We start from the raw sequence: 17,343 nt of genomic DNA on the forward strand, positions 1-17,343 counted from the left end.
ATATAAATATATAATGACAATACTACCCCTTAAATGCATGACATGTGACGCAAAATTGGATAGAAACAGTTAAATTTAACGGATGGGGTACAAATCGGCAATTTTTACCAAGTTTAGGAGGTAAATTGACTCAAATACAAGTTCGGGGTGTAAATCGGCAATTTTTACCAAGTTTAGGAGGTAAATTGACTCAAATGCAAGTTCGGGATGCAAATTAACAATTTCAGCCAAGTTTGGGGTGCAAATCGGCATTTATGCCAAAAAAGAAACATGATTGGAATTAAAGTTTCCCATGTCTAAGAAAAACTCAAAGAATATGTTTCCTTTCATTTCCATTCTTTGAAACAAACACAGCTTTAGTATTTAATAAAATTACATAAAAATATTTTTCTGTAAAAAGAAATCATTAAAAAATGAAAAAATGTAGTAGATGGGTACCCTTCTTCAATGTTTAACAAAATTTTCTGTGTTTTATTTTCTATTTACCACCAACAACATGTGCAACGCAGATTCATAGGGCTTCGAGACTTGTACGGCCTATATATGCACATTTACGTTTAAAAAAATTAAAACGGTAATCTTTATTATTATAAAACGAGTATAACAGTACCACTAAATTACGAACTTCTAAAAACACTATTTTCATATCACGCATTGACAAACAAAAAAAATATGGGTATTATCATATTATGGTTAAAATTTAAATAAATTAAACAAAAAAAATACTATTTCTTCTCAAATTTTAATCACTAACTTTTTCACGTAGAAAACTATCCATTTTTTGCACACTCATTGTGGGGGGTTTCTAGTAGAAAGTAAAGGCCGAGAAAGAGAGAATAAGGCTCTGAGGAAAAATTAGGTTTGGCGTATTTGTCCAGTGGTGTACCCTTTGCCATCGTCAGACAGGGCTTGTCAGCCCCGTGTGGGTCTGTTTTGTACCAGGAGTCCTCAAATAGTGTTCTGGTGGAGTTTTTGGTGGAAGAGTGCGGGGTGAGGAAGGGTGATAGTATTGCGGCGCTTGGGCCTTGGTTTGCTCATTGTTGGTCGGGTCGGCAGAAGAACAATGTCACGATTCTGGCTACTGCTGGGTGGTGGTGGTGAGATCATGGTGGAGTGACGCCTCTCTGATTGGGTTGATTTAATCTTTGACTGGTCTCTATGGCTAGATCTAGGGACAATGTTAATTGGCAGAGGTAACAAGCGGGACGGTTTGATGGGGATGGCAGTTTGACAATGCTGGTTGGATGACGTGGTTGAAAAGCTGACGGCGGCGGCTGGAGGGGAGTCGGGTCAGGCTTGACTCGCAATATGTGTCGCCCTTGCTTCCCGGAATAAGACTTGGGCCCGGGCTCCTTTTTGGGCTCAGCCTGGGCTGGTTTATTTCTTTATTTTATTTGTTTATTTAATTGAGTTATTTTCGTGTGTAATAAGTCCTTGTACTTATGTTATAGGGCTAGTTGGGTTGTATGTCTGTGGGTGCACTTTTTGTGTCTTGTTTGCTCTAGGTAGGTAGCAAGTTCTTTAGTTCGTCAAATGGTCGTTGTCACCTAGTAGTAGGGTGAGACTAAGTTTATTTTCCGGCAACATAGTTAGAGAGCTATTTTATCAGATATTAGGTTATATACTCGTGTTACATACGTACTGATCTCTCTATCATGTCACCGCATTTCTAAAGCAAGTAGAGACGCCATAAGAGCAGTACTCTTTGCTAGTTGGTGCTTTGTTGAATACTTGTTTGTAGAGATTTCTGATATTATTTCAGGTCTTTGTGATCAAGGGTTTAGGCTTCACGTCCTCCCTTGTATTCGATGGTTTCATTAATAAAAGCTTAAGAACAGCCGCACTAGCCCTACTTTAAATATATATATATATATATATATGTATATGCTCATTTACGATGTTAGAGCATCTCCCACGGTAGGGTAAAGGCCATAAATTTTTAGCCTACAAAAAACAGCATATTCCCTTTAAGATATCATTTTTAGCCTATCACCAAAAATCAGCATTCCCACATAGGCGAAATTCCATAGGCTAAAAGTTTAAATTCTGGTACCAACGGCTAGTTTAACGTTTTAACTATGTATACATATACAATATATATATATATATATATATATATATATATATATATATATAGACACACACACATTCTAATGGCTGAAAACGACTAATTTTATTTTGAAAATAAAAATTAATAATAGCTAGTTTAAATAATATAATTATAATAAAAGAGTTGCTTGAGAAAAACATGTTTGAGGATCAAACTTTGCCGCCAAAATTTGGAACAAGTAGTGGTGAACTTGTCCCTGAGGTCAAACAGAGTGGCTGATTAGAGATAATGGTTACGACGGAACTGATGCTAATATACCAGAATATTAGTTGATGTTTATGTTAATTTTATGTTGTTGTTTATGTTCTTTGAAGGTACATATATTGGCCTCCATATAGTTGATGAAGATCCAAAGGTGTGGAGGACAAGTCATGAAGATTTGATATGCAAAAAGAGAATTGAAGTTGTTTCCTAATTGGACTAGGAAAAGATTATGGTTTGTTTTTCCTACCAAATAAGTCTCCACCGATTTGATTATGGGTAGATTGATATATATTTGGGAATATATATTTAGTTAAATGGTGTTTGGGAATTGTTATAGAAAAGGATTCAAAATAAAAGGTGTATTCCATATTCATATGGATTTTTTCCTTTTCTATGTGAGATGTATTAGGAAGGGAAGTTAGGTTTAATTCCTAGGGTTAGGGAATACATGTGGCTGCTATATATATGATGTATATAGGCAGTAGGTTGGGTGGCCTCTAGGAGATACACGAACAAGAAAAAAAGAGAGGAGAAAGAAGCTGAAACCAAAGAGAAGAAAATTCACAAAAAGGAGAGCTTAGTGCTAGGAGATCTGTGTGACTCCATTGAAGACCTTAGTGGCAACATCAACGTTCTTAGTGAGGTTGATCATCCGTGTGTCTACAACGATCTTAGTGAGGTTGTATCAACACGTGAAGCAACGGTCTTAGTGAGGTTGTTTCAATACTTGATTGTGATTATCAAGTAAGAAGTATTTTTACTTTTGAGAATAACATTATTATTGATTAAGGTGTAATCATTGTAATATCGTTTATTCAATAGAAAAGTAAAATTCTTCTACATATTCCGCTGCTATTACTCGTTATTGTTCTATCTTGTATTTTCAATTGGTACCAGAGCAGGTCACTAGACGTACTTAGTGAGATCTGTGGGATTAAAGATGGAACGTCAAGGATTGAATCAACCACCCATGCTCTACAGTATGGATTTCGCTCAATGGAAGCTTCAAATGAGATCCTTTATAAATGGTATTGATTTTCATGCATGGAGAAGCGTTGAACGTGGATGGAAACCTCCAATGAAAGATGTTAATTCAAAAGGTACTGAGGGGACATCCACTGGTGAATTAAAAGATGAAGATGAGTGGACTGAAAAAGAGATTAAGGCTAGTGAAGGAAATCACAAGGCTCTTAATGCTCTATATGCGTCAATGAGCAGAGAAGAAAGGAAAAGAGTTCAGAATTGCGTTACAGCCAAACAGGTTTGGGATAAACTTTGTGTTTTAAATGAAGGTAATGATATTGTAAAAGAACAAAGATTACAACAATATTATTCTGAAATCGATGCCTTAAAAATGAGAGATGATGAAACTATTGATGATTTTTATAGTCGTTTTACTGATCTCTCTAGTTTATGTGAAAGCCTTGGAAGACCGTTACAAGAATCTGATATTGTAAGAAAAATATTACGGTCTCTTCCAAAGTCTTACAGGATGAAAAAGACAACGATTCAGGAACAATATAATCTGAACACATATTCTGTGGACTTGTTGATTGGAAACCTGAAGGCTTGGGAGATGGAGCTTGAAGAGGATGAAAGACCGAAAGGTATGAATTCTAAAAATATTGCTTTAAGTGTTACAAAAAATCCTAAATCAAGCTCTGAGGAAGCTGAAAATAATGAACAGTTAATTTTGGAATTTGAGAAATTTTTGAGTCAGAGAAAGTCAAATTCAAATGAACAAAATAATCAGAATTCTAGGAGGAATTTTAATGGAAATAATAGGCGTTTTGAGAAACGTAAAGATAATTACTCACAAAAGAAGTATGAGTATGGAAGTAGTAGTAATAATAATAAGAAGTGTTATACTTGTGGTGGCATTGGCCACGTTGCTACTAACTGTGGAAATAAGAAATTTGATTCAGGAAATAAGGCTTACAAGTCCTCTTGGAGTGATGATGATGATAGTTCCCCAAAAAGGGACAAAATTTTTGCTCTTGTGTCTTCTTTCTCTTTAGATTATGCAGGTTCAAAAACTGAGGATGAAGAGGATCAAGAAGAAGATGAAGAAAACAACTATGAGGATAATGAGATGTTTGAATATCAAGCAAAAGTTATCAAGGCTGCTGAGAAAATATCAGAAAAGAATATTCTATTAAAGCAACAAGTGGAGAAGCTGGAAGGTGAAAAAATAGAATGGGAAGTAGAGAAACTGAACCTGATAAAGAAAAGTGACAATGGTGATCATGTGCTTGAAAGAAAACGGCTTCTAGCAAAAATTCAAATGCTCCAGGATGAGGTAATCGAAAAAGACAATCTAATTGATTTATTAAACTCTAAACTTAGCAAGTTGCAGATTTTGCTTGATGGAACAGATAATGTAATAACCCTAGATTTTTGAAACGATATTTGAACATCGAATTGAATTCTATATAGTTATGAAATTCAATTAAAAGGAAATTGATTGTTTGCTAACGTTACGAAACGGAAACGGAAACGTTCCGAGAACGTTTAATAAGAAAACGTTACGTTTCCGAACGAATTTATCGACTTTTATTTAGTCGATCGGTTGCGAAAACTTCCTTCATGAAAGTTGTAGAGCTCGTCGATACGAGTTCGTGAGTATGTGACGCGTTCGAAACGGACATCGTACGTAAAAGTTATTCACGTCGGAAGTTAGTTTCCGATTTGGAAACTAGTATAAAAAGGAAATTTTCTTAACTAGGGTTTCCATAACAGGAAACCCTTTCATTTCCGCCGCTCTCTCCCCTCTTCTCTCTCTCTCTCTCTCTCTCTCCCCGACCTTCACTCTCTCTCCCCGATCTCCGGCCTCCAGCTCTCTGTGGCCTGCACCGCCGACTCCATCAACCTTGCAAGCTCGACGCGGCCCCCCTCCAAGCAAGCCACAGCCTCCAGCGCCGACGTGAAGCTCCGATCGTCCCTCAAGAAATCGAACCAGTCGGTCCAAACTCTCCGACGAGTTTCGGCACTCCCAAGGCCGAAATAGGTGAGGTTTCCATCAAATAGGATGTAGTGATGCTTGTTGTGTGATTTTTGTGTTGTTTTTGGTTGGATTGATGGAGATTTGGAGGAGATCGGAGGGGGAGGAAAGGGGGGGAGACACCGTCGCGATGAGTGGCGCGTGTGAGGGCGTGGGTAGGCTAGGGGCGGCGTGAGGCCGTGGGGAAGGAGAGGGAAGGAAGAGGGTGGTTTTGGAGGCGGCGGTGGCGTGATACACGCCGTGGTTAGCCTCAGCGCGTGGGCCCCACGCGCGGCCCGCCGGAGGTGGCGCGTGTGCCACACGCGCCGCCACGTGCGGCGGTGGGAACAGATTTGACAGAAGGGTATTTTGGTAATTTACTGTGTACGGTAAATGTAAATGTAATTAAATTTTACCTTCGGTAAATGTAAATATAAATTACTTTCAGTAAATGTAAAAAGTAATTTGTAAAAGGTAAATAGTAAATTTTATTTACTGAGATTGTATTTACATTTAAATCGTACGTATACGTACAGAAATACGTAATAATATTTATACATACAGAAATACGTAATAATATTTATACGTACAGAAATACGTATTATTATTTATACGTACAGAAATACGTATATAATATTTATACGTACAGAAATACGTATATAATATTTATACGTACAGAAATACGTATATATTATTTATACGTACAGAAATACGTATATAGTATTTATACGTACAGAAAATACGTATATAGTACTTATACGTACAGAAATACGTATTAATTGAGTATTGTACAGTAACCGTGAATAGTGAACAGTGAACAGTAACTTCGTAAAATCCAAAAATTGCTGAACAGTAATCGATTATTACTGTTTCGGCATTTAAAGGTTTACGAAACGATTCTAAAATTCTTTTCTTATCTTTTCAAGGTGATCGTTAAATCGAGGAAAGGAATTATCATCAGGAATTGTGGAATTACGCTCGAGTCGATAAGGTGAGTAAAATCTCACTGAATTACGAATATACCCTCGTGGTGATTCAACATTTTTGCAAGTGTGTTTACCAAATGAATTACAACATGTATATAATTTAGTGGACTACATATATACAGTATAATGGTAATAAGTACATATATATATATAGTTCATTAAATTACGTACTGTTATTAATTCATTAACAATAGTCATTTCGGTGACGGAAAATTGTGCATGAGTATGTGATTTGAATGGTACAATATGATGTGAGAATATTGTACGTAATTCTTCAGGTGTTTATGAAATATGACATGTATAGGATATAGTGGACTATGTATATATTGTATAAATGGTAATAAATACGAATATATATAGTTTGCTATATAATATACTGTTATGATTTTTATTGTGGATATATCGTGAAAGTTTTAAAACGTACAATATGATGTGTGATTATTGTACATGATTTTATCATGAAGAATGTGAAATATTGTGATTTGTCTTCGGACGTGATGTGTGGTACAATATGATGTGAGATTATTGTACATGTTCGGCAAGTCGGAACCTAGCCTTTGGCCGGGCGAAAGTTACGATACAGTTAGAGCTCTAGTCTGTCTGCCATAGTACTGCATGAAGGTAACGGGTGGTTATCTGCTCATGGGTACTCAGCTTGTTGTGGATGTTGGGTGGCGGGTGGTTACCCAACATCAGCGGTATACTAAGTGAGGGGTAACAGATGTGTACCAGCGCTCATTAGTTACCATTTTGTGAAAGTATTAGAGTAACCAGATGGGTTGCTCGTTTGCTCATGATTGTCATTATCCTGTGTTGATGTGGAGTTGTGTCTTTTATGAGACGAGAGCTATTTTAATATTTTACTCATACGAGCTGTAAAGCTTACCGGGTTTGTGTTGCAATCCCGGTGCACCAATATCAATGGTGTAGGGGATACTTCCGCAGGTGCTGAGTAGTGGTGATTGTGTGACGACTCCGAAGACTCGAAGTCGATCGCATCCAGTCGTGGTGAGGTTCCAGCGTGGATTGTGTGTGAGATTTGTTGTGATTTTATTTGTGAGGTTGTTGTGAGGATTATACAATTCCATTTGTTATATGTTGAATTATCTTTTGGGTTTGTAATAATCGGCTTGACTGAGTTATATTTTAAACTCAGATGTGATCCGCTGCAACATTTAAATGATTTCGATTTATAATGAGATTATTTGTGTTTAACGACTTTAGAATTTTGAGTTTTTAGGCTCGAAATTTTGGGGTCGTTACAGATAACAAGGTTGGAAAATTTCAAAATAGTTCGAAATCGTTATCTGACATTTTGAGTTCAGGGAAGAGCTACAATGATAGAACCGGACTTGGATATACTGGTAAGTCTAGCTCAAATAGAAATTTTAATTTCTCTACTAACTTTGTTCGTGAACAAACAGGCTCAAAGGCAAGTGACACATATATTGGAGAACATGAAAAAACTGAGAATATTCAGACTTCTTTCAATTCAAAAGTGATCAAGTCGAATGACATATATGAGAAAGATATTAAAGATATTCGAAGTAAGTTGGAACAACATGGTCAGTTTTTACGTGATATTTCTCACTTTGTTGGTTTATCTAAATCTTATAAAGAAACTAAGCAGGATGTGAAAAAGACTCAGAGATATCCAGGTAAGAAAGTCTGGAGGAAAAAAGAAGACCAAAGTCACATAAAAGCTTATTGTAATCTATGTTGTATTGATATAGATTATGAATCTGATGATAAAGAAAGTAGAACTGTAATTGACTCTATAAATGTAACTACTGATCATTATGTGGATTTGTCTGAATTATCTGATGATGGGTTACCAAGAACTAATAATACAAATGTGCAGTCACAGGGAGGATCAAGAGAAGTTGATAAAAGTTTACAACCTGCAACAAAATTTTGTACAGTTTTTAAACAGGTTCAAAAAGATAATTCAACTAGAGATGTCATTGGAGAAGGCGTTCGGACCAGAGGAAGGACAATGGAAATTACGTCACACAAAGGAGAAAACACAGAAAGCTCCGACACTGAAAATGTGGAAATTAACAAAGCTCTAGTAAGTTTTATTAAAGAGAAAGTTAAAGGAACTAATGTTGAAATTATAGGTTATTCTGATGCTGATTGGAGAGATAATCTGCAAGGTCAGAAAAGTACTAGTGGTGGTTATTTCTTCGTTGGTAAGAATTTAGTTGCATGGCATAATTAGAAACAAATTTACACTCATTGTCTATAGCAGAAGCTGAATATGTTGCTGCATGTAGTTATTGTACACAAATATTTTGGATGAAAAATATGATAAGAATTATGGTATTCCGCAAGAAAAACGTGTTATATTATGTGATAATACAAGTGCTATTAGTATTTCCAAGAATCTTGTTCAACATACTTGAACTAACCATATTGATATATGTTATCATTTCATTTGTGAACTTGTTGATAAGAATGTTCTATCATTAGAATTTGTTTCTACAAATTATCAATACGCAGACTTGTTTACCAAACCATTGGATACAGAATGTTTTTTGACCTTACGTAATGTCATTGACATTTGCTCTCAATATTGACAAATAACATATTTGGTGGGTACATATGTCAAGGTAACCTTTCTTTGTCCTTGATCTTATCTTACTATAGATGAGTTACTGCATTTTACCTGTTAGTTCTTTAGGGCTCTTGACATTGTTACTTTGGATCTCTCATCCAGTGTTCTCTGATATTATTTATGATCATTAGCCTTTATGTTTGATTCTCACGTACACATACTTCATAATGGTGGACATATCTGAGTTGAGTCACCTAATCAGGAGCCGGTGTAGTTGAATACATGTTATAGATTATGACTGCATGAAAAAAAATGTGTAAGGAATTTGTGCATGCAGTCTTAGGCCAGGCTAGTTCTACATCTCAAGGAGTTGACTAACTACTCGACTCCTAGAGGAATGGACTGGTTTGGTCTCCCCGGAGGATATGATACTCTTAGGCCAGGCTAGCTCTCCTCTCCAGGGATTGACTAACTACTCGATACCTGTTGGAATGGGTTGGCTTGGTCTCCACGGTGGCAAAAAAAAATGTCTCAGCAATGTACTGAGCTTATATTATCAAAATAAGAAAAATATGAATTATGTTGTTATAAGGTGATTATATGGAGAGATAGGGGGGAGTGTCGTTTAAGTTGGCTTGCGCATTTAATCACTCCTCTATTTCATTCCCATTATGAAGTATATTCAAATGCACATCACACTTACTATTGGCTAATGATCATGGATATTACTCGATGATGCTTGTTTGTGTGGTTGATAAAGTGTATTGTCTTGCTCAACAAGAATGCTCAGGTCATTGTATTAACTATTACTATAGTTGTATGATATGCTTGGACATGTTTGTGTTACTGTGTCATTGTGGTCTCTGTCCTGCCCCTACAAGTAATGTTGAGAGATAAGTGCATGTAAGGTCTTAAAATGGCTTCTATCCTTAGAGTGGTCTGCTTATTGGTACTGTGTAGTTTCAAATTATTCATGTGCAAAAATTCTTGATCTATTCGAGTGTAGTAATAGGTGTTGGGTTCTAGCTTATCCTTGTTTTGCATACACAGGTCTATTTGAAAAATCATGTATTGTGTGTCATACTTTTTGCGTGAGTTTTAATTGGCTGCATGCATGAGTTTGTGGTAATTATGATTATCATTATATATTTTCTCTAGATTATTTGTAGCCGTGCAGTAGTTTATATGAGTTTTGCATGCAGTGCTATTTGTTAGAAGGATTCTCCGGGAAATATTCTCATCATATTCATCATGTGCATGCTTATCTATATGGAAGGATATCATCCCATATATCATGTTTATTTCGAGATAACCATATGGTGCACCTTATTTCTTTTCGGTAATATATATATATATATATATATATATATATATATATTCATTCATTGCACAGTTCCTTACAGCTTGAGATCTTCATGTTTTCTTCCCTTATGCGTTACATTTCCTACCCCTTTTTGGACTCTCTTGCATGTATATCTTCTAGTCAAGGAAATAAAACCTGAAGCTTATATTGCTATCTCTTTTGTTCTCCTTATAGTGTGTTAAGTGTGCAGTCCTTTATCATGAGTGGAGCAAGGAGCACTCGTCATGAGATATAAGAGGATGATGTTCAGATGACTTTCTCCTCCTTTGGCTTCATCAACTTAGGGGGAGAATCAAGTCCCTACGACATTAGTGTTTATGTTTAAAGTTTGTTTATCGAAAAAAAAAATTGTACTTACATTGTTCATGGTGATTTTGTAGGTACTTGATGGTGAAAGTTGCATGGAAGGCCAAAGGGGGAGATTGAAGGTACATATATTGGCCTCCATATAGTTGATGAAGATCCAAAGGTGTGGAGGACAAGTCATGAAGATTTGATATGCAAAAAGAGAATTGAAGTTGTTTCCTAATTGGACTAGGAAAAGATTATGGTTTGTTTTTCCTACCAAATAAGTCTCCACCGATTTGATTATGGGTAGATTGATATATATTTGGGAATATATATTTAGTTAAATGGTGTTTGGGAATTGTTATAGAAAAGGATTCAAAATAAAAGCTGTATTCCATATTCATATGGATTTTTTCCTTTTCTATGTGATATGTATTAGGAAGGGAAGTTAGGTTTAATTCCTAGGGTTAGGGAATACATGTGGCTGCTATATATATGATGTATATAGGCAGTAGGTTGGGTGGCCTCTAGGAGATACACGAACAAGAAAAAAAGAGAGGAGAAAGAAGCTGAAACCAAAGAGAAGAAAATTCACAAAAAGGAGAGCTTAGTGCTAGGAGATCTGTGTGACTCCATTGAAGACCTTAGTGGCAACATCAACGTTCTTAGTGAGGTTGATCATCCGTGTGTCTACAACGATCTTAGTGAGGTTGTATCAACACGTGAAGCAACGGTCTTAGTGAGGTTGTTTCAATACTTGATTGTGATTATCAAGTAAGAAGTATTTTTACTTTTGAGAATAGCATTATTATTGATTAAGGTGTAATCATTGTAATATCGTTTATTCAATAGAAAAGTAAAATTCTTCTACATATTCCGCTGCTATTACTCGTTATTGTTCTATCTTGTATTTTCATTCTTGTATTTCATTTTCTAGTACTCTTTTTCTCAGCTTGGAATTTATTTTCAAGTATAGTTTGGGTGAGGCTATTAATAAATTAGTTCATTTACTTGACCAATAATACATATGGGTATACATCATACAAAAAAAATATTTAAGTATAAAATTATTAACATATCAAATATTAGGCTTATATGAAACGTCACAATGAGCTCATTGATGTATAATAATTTTTATAATTAAAAGCATTATAAATTATACATTTATATAAAAAAAATAATTATTTGTTACATGCTAAAATGTAATACAAAATAAAACCAAAATTACAGTGGGACCCACCATATACCCTAAGAAATTGGGTAGCCAAATTTGGCTTCCTTTTGGTGGAATGCCATTTTTATTTGTTGGAATCAGCCTATGGGCGGGGTGCAGGTCACAAGCCAATTATGACTATATACCTACCGTGGGAGATGCTCTTAAGCTAGTTTAGGCCCAATCTTAAGAAAAACTCATTTCTTGTGTTTCTATTTGGAATAATATATAGCTCAATTCTTCAGACAAAGCAAGAAGAAAAATAAATGGAATACCAAGCTCCAGAGCCATTTCTGTCACTCTTTATGCCAGAGTCTTTGCGTTTTGCCTTTATCAATCAATTTCATTCATCACACATTCATGGCTTTCTTACTTCATTTCCTTGAGCACATATTAAATCAATTAAGCCATTTTTTCCCACCCTCACAAAGATCACTCAGCAAGCTAACCTTCTTGCATGGACATTTTAATTATCCATTCTCGTCTGCACACAGTCTGCGTTCCAATATTTTTTCTTCTCGGAGTTCACAGTATATATATAGATGTGCCCATATTGGAGTTCTCGATCTGCAGCAAAGAACACATCATTTGCATAAGATCAAAACACTTGTAGATCAGATGGCGTCTTTGGCTTTTCTTTTGCTCTTTCCTCTCCTTTGTCTTTCAGGTATGCTTCTGAGAACACATTAATCTATCGCGAGACAAGGAATTGTTTTCTTATCATGAGAATGTACATGTGAATTTCAACTGAGCGGAAGATTTTCGACAATATTTGCACTTTCATTCACAATTCTTGACAGCTGAGATCAGTCATATGACTTGTCTCAGACTGTTACCTCTTTGTTACCAACTCATCTATGTTATGTTCATTGTGTGATGCAACCATGCAAGTAATGATCCCCTTACATTTCTCTTCACAGCTGCTGAGATTTCAAGCAAGATTGGCATAAACTACGGGCAGATAGGAAACAATTTGCCTTCACCAAATCGATCCGTCGAGCTCATAAAATCCATGAAAATAGGGCGTTTGAAGCTCTATGACGCCAACCCTGAAATCTTAAGACTCCTAGGAGGAACCAATATCTCAGTCTCCATCATGGTCCCGAACAATGAAATCACTAGCATTGCCTCAAACCAATCCACGGCAGATGAATGGGTTAGAAACAATGTCCTTCCCTACTACCCAAAAACCATGATCCGGTACCTTCTTGTAGGCAATGAAATCCTCAGCTACTTCTCGGACCAAGACCGCCGGTTATGGCACGATCTAGTCCCAGCCATGACTAAAATCAAGCACTCTCTCAGAGCCAAAAATATCACCAACATCAAAATCGGTACACCATTAGCAATGGACGTGCTTCAAGCAAGTTTCCCACCATCAAGTGGTGCTTTCCGGTCCGATGTATCGGAAACCGTCATGGTTCCATTGCTCAGATTCTTGAACAGGACCAAGTCATTTTTCTTCATTGATGTGTACCCTTATTTCCCATGGTCCGCAGACCCCAAAAACATTAGCCTAGACTATGCATTACTGAAAAATATTAGTAACAACACTAGTCTACAGTACACTGACCCTGTAAGTGGTTTGGTCTATACCAATCTTCTAGACCAAATGCTAGACTCCTTGATTTTTGCCATGGCCAAGCTCGGTTACCCCCACATTCGGCTTTTAATAGCAGAGACCGGGTGGCCAAACTCCGGCGGTGAACAAAACCAACCAGGGGCTAATGTACACAATGCCGCCACATATAACCGAAATTTGGTACAAAAAATTGTTACTAAGCCTACGATTGGAACACCAGTGAGGCCTGGTGTGGTGATACCAACATTCTTATTTGCATTGTACGATGAAAATCAGAAGGGTGGTCCGGGAACAGAGAGGCACTGGGGATTGTTATATGCTGATGGAACTCCTGTTTATGATATTGATTTGACCGGGAAGCGACCGGCGAATGACTACGAACCATTGCCAGAGAAGAAGCACTTTATAAAGAGAATTCACTACGACGATTGATGGTGATTGCATGTTCATCATTTTTGTGATTGTAGCTTTTAGTGATTTTGATTGTAAACATTGAAGTTTCTGCCTTGATTCAAAAGATCAGTCTTCTCTTCAAGTTGTACACCAGTAAACATTTCAATTGGTTGTGAGATTCTCCTTTTTTAATTGCAAACCATAGAAACAACGTTGAAATTGGTGACAAAATTTCCGAGCCGGCAGCAAAGATGTAGAAAGAGCTGTTCGCCATTTGGGGATTGCTGTAGTGATATTGTGAAATCATGCACGATTTTTTTCAGTGATAGGAAGATCATGTTTACTATACCAGGCCGATCAGCGACCAGTGTATTGCCTATATCCCATATTCATCCAGTTTTGCTGTTCTGATGATCATGTCAAATTGAGGTTTGCTATCAGCCATTCAAATGATTTAATAGAAAGGGAAACACAGTGATCAGAGAGGCAACTATCCCCATTCGTTGCCAGTAAGTGACGAGGTTCGGAGGAAAACTATTTATGAATTTCAAAATTGGTGCAACACTAAATTAAAAAGATGAAAACAAAGAACATTGTGGGTCTAAACTACAGGCGTTTTCTCGTAACAAGGTAAACCTGAACAACAAGACCCCAATAGTACAAATAAAACTACAACTGCATCTTCTAATAAACCTTTCACCACATTCACCTTATGCATCATGATAGTGGTGCAACTTGTAAAGCAACACTTTTCCAGCAGCATTTCCCATGGCCATGAAACCTCCACCAGGACTGAAATCCAAGCACCGGGGATAGTGCAGGGTCTTCTTTTGCGGAGGCCAGTTAGAGAAGACAGTCAATGATGGAACATGTACCAACTTCAAGCTGTTCTTCTTCATGCTTGAACAGATAGCCAGGATTTGAGAATCGGTATTGAACTTTAGAAAATCTACTTTGGTTGTGAGATTCTCGATTGTCTTGATAGGTTTCCTCTTGCCTCCTAAGAACTCTTCCCTGTTGTAGATATTGACAATCCCGCTGTCTGAACCAGCAGCAAACAGTTTTCCACTTGGAGATGTACACAGAGAAGTGCCATTTATACAACCTTCATCAACAGCCTTATGGAAGCAAGCTCCGGTTCTCAAATCCCAGTGGTAAATCTGTCCATCTCCGCCAGAGCTCAATAATTGCTTCCCATCTTCAGAAAAAGCTAAAGAACGAGCAGTTCCATTCATCTTCAGTGTCCCAATCAATTCCTTAGTTTTAGTGGAAACCAACAAGATATATCCTTCATTTCCCACAAAGGCAATTGTACTAGAATCAGGGGAAACCTCAAAAACTTCCAAGCTCTTTTCCTCTCTACCAACAAGGGGTCCTATCCGATCAACTTTGGCCTTCACTAAATCAAAGCTGTAAAAAAACTTCCTCCTTCCAGCTATAATAACCTGAGAGCCATCAGGCAAAAAAGCTGCCTTCCGGATTGGACAATCATCAATGAAGATGCTTTCGATTTTAGCATTACGTTTACCATCAATCTGGAAAAACCTAAGCCTTCGATCCAATCCAGCAGTCAGAAGCAACTGAGCATTTCTATGAAACTGCACCGAATTTATAGGACCATTAGAAGGTTCTTCTGCGTTTGCATCTGTCAGTATTGAATATTCAAGAAGCCCAGGCAACAACTTTGAACTGCTCTTCACAACAAAATCCTCATTTGTTCGAAGGAGATCATCAGCAGCTCCAATATCCTTGTAGCCATGGGCTACTACTGCCGTATAATCATCATCTGATGATTCATCGTCAGAATATCTAGTGCTCCTTGGCTCTGAATCAAGTTGAGCCCACTCGGTTCCAGGGTTCAGCTTAACATGCTGTGCCCTCAATCTTGAAACATACTCAGAACCAGAAATCAAACTCTCATCCTCTTCCTTCCTCAGCTTCCTTAATCTATTAACTTTGGCAATGTTCACGTTGGCCTTTGCCTCTTCATCATCCTCCCAGACAGCTTTCCTCTGCTTAGTTTCTTCCTCCAATACTTCTCCATCGTCTTCATCAACAGAAAGCACATTATTCGCAGAACGATCCACAAAGAACAGTGAAGAGCCATTATCCACTGCATCTCCTGCTTCATCCTCATCCTCCTTCCCAAACTCCACCGGGGCATAAATGTTTCCAAACAAAAAGCTCTCCAGCTTCTTCATTTCCTTCTCTTGCTCCACCAGATCTTTCTCATCAACCTCGTTGCGCGCTTTCTTTCTCTTGTTCACCCTCATAACATCTAAACTCATTTCTTTCCCATCTTCATTCCCATCATTCGCTTGCATGAACGCAGGCTCATCAGGAACCTCCCTTTTGCTCTTGCTCGAGTTAAAAGCCGAAGGGATATTCTGCGATATTAAACTCATTCTCTCCCACAACTACAACGCTTCAGTTTCTGCACATACACATCAAACAAAATCGAGTAACTGACAATATGACATATAGCCTTACATGTAATGTTTCTGATTAAAACTACTTATCATATCAACTCTCAAGGTAGTGGAGCTCAGTTCATAACGTAATTTCAGTGCCTCAAAATAACAAAACTAAAAAGCTAATCTCACACCTTTAACTATACAAATCACAATCAAACTTCAAAAGTAACCAAACGTAACAAAACGGATAATTGTAAACTAATCACAGAGGATAACCCTAAGCCCATTACAATTAGCTCCAGAAATCGGCATCTGAATTAAGCAAGATAGAAAGAGAAAGAGGAGAGAGTGGCAAGTTGGACTCACCTTGCCGATGAGAACGCCGTTGACCTCGGCTCGGGGACGACGGCGGAGGGGTCTAAGTGGTCGGAGGTTGGAGTCGGGGTTATGGCGTAGCGAGTCTGACGGTGAAGATTGGACGACGGCGTCGAGTCGAGCGCGAAACTGAAGTCCTGTCTCTGTGAATGAAAGGGTCCGAGGGTTTTAATCTTTGGAATATATACACATTAGCCAAACGACATCGTTTCGTCACTTTATGCTAAGTTCGGTTTGTGCGGCCGACTCGGTTCGGTTTGGTTCGAACACGAAACTGATTTCCCTTCTAATAGGGAGCTGAAATTTACACTCCCAAAATTGTAATTCACACTCCATCTTTCAACTTCTTTGGGCGCATGAAACGCTGTATGCGAAACTCAAAGAGGGAATACTTTTTTTAGTACAAATGGGGCTATTAGCTCATGTAAAAGAAAACAAAGTAAACATCAGGCCATAAATAGGTTTATCTGCTGTACATAGATGTATGACATACAACATGGTTTTACAGTCAAAAGAATGGGAGCACGTGAGATGCACGATGGGGTGTGTGTGAGGTTTTGGTAGGAATTTGCTTTATGCATGGCATATAACCGCACACAACATATTTTTCCCCTGTAAAACTCCCTAGAAAGAAAAGGGGGTTGTGTTTGGCAAAATGCTGTTGTGCGGATTGATAATAATTTCATCTGATCATGTAAAAAACTTGAATGCTACATGTATATTATGAGTAAAATTAATAACTTTCAACACTCACAACCAACGAATACTTAGTTTTCATTTAATTTTCTTGTATCATGCAAACACAAAAAAAAACATAACTGTTATTGCCGATTTGTGAGTTGCTTGTGCGAATAAAAATGAACTGTCGATTAGTTAAA

General features: G+C 37.4%; 2 protein-coding genes across 2 annotated transcripts; one reads left to right on the top strand and one right to left on the bottom strand.

The window, feature by feature from the left end:
• The first annotated feature begins 12,319 nt into the window (after positions 1–12,319).
• On the top strand, positions 12,320–13,715 carry LOC126792198 (probable glucan endo-1,3-beta-glucosidase A6). The gene is made up of 2 exons (XM_050518666.1): positions 12,320–12,368; positions 12,622–13,715. Exons 1-2 carry the CDS (start codon positions 12,320–12,322, stop codon positions 13,713–13,715), a joined length of 1,143 nt encoding a protein of 380 aa, XP_050374623.1.
• A 483-nt stretch (positions 13,716–14,198) lies between these two features.
• LOC126790040 (U3 small nucleolar RNA-associated protein 18 homolog) lies at positions 14,199–16,600 on the bottom strand. The gene is made up of 2 exons (XM_050516167.1): positions 16,457–16,600; positions 14,199–16,110 (listed from the first exon to the last, which is right to left on the bottom strand). Exon 2 carries the CDS (start codon positions 16,079–16,081, stop codon positions 14,387–14,389), a length of 1,695 nt encoding a protein of 564 aa, XP_050372124.1. The 5' UTR covers positions 16,082–16,110; positions 16,457–16,600; the 3' UTR covers positions 14,199–14,386.
• Between the last annotated feature and the right edge of the window lie 743 nt (positions 16,601–17,343).

Source organism: Argentina anserina, chromosome 4 (assembly GCF_933775445.1).
Source record: "Argentina anserina chromosome 4, drPotAnse1.1, whole genome shotgun sequence".
In the NCBI taxonomy this organism is placed as follows: domain Eukaryota; kingdom Viridiplantae; phylum Streptophyta; class Magnoliopsida; order Rosales; family Rosaceae; genus Argentina; species Argentina anserina.

What these genes read in the sequence shown, in the direction of transcription:
- LOC126792198 (XM_050518666.1), top strand. Translation starts at nt 12,320, where the DNA reads ATGGCGTCTTTGGCTTTTCTTTTGCTCTTTCCTCTCCTTTGTCTTTCA. An exon ending in TCCTCTCCTTTGTCTTTCAG is followed by an intron (nt 12,369 to 12,621) that starts GTATGCTTCTGA and finishes TTCTCTTCACAG; the next exon opens with CTGCTGAGATTTCAAGCAAG.
- LOC126790040 (XM_050516167.1), bottom strand. Translation starts at nt 16,081, where the DNA reads ATGAGTTTAATATCGCAGAATATCCCTTCGGCTTTTAACTCGAGCAAG.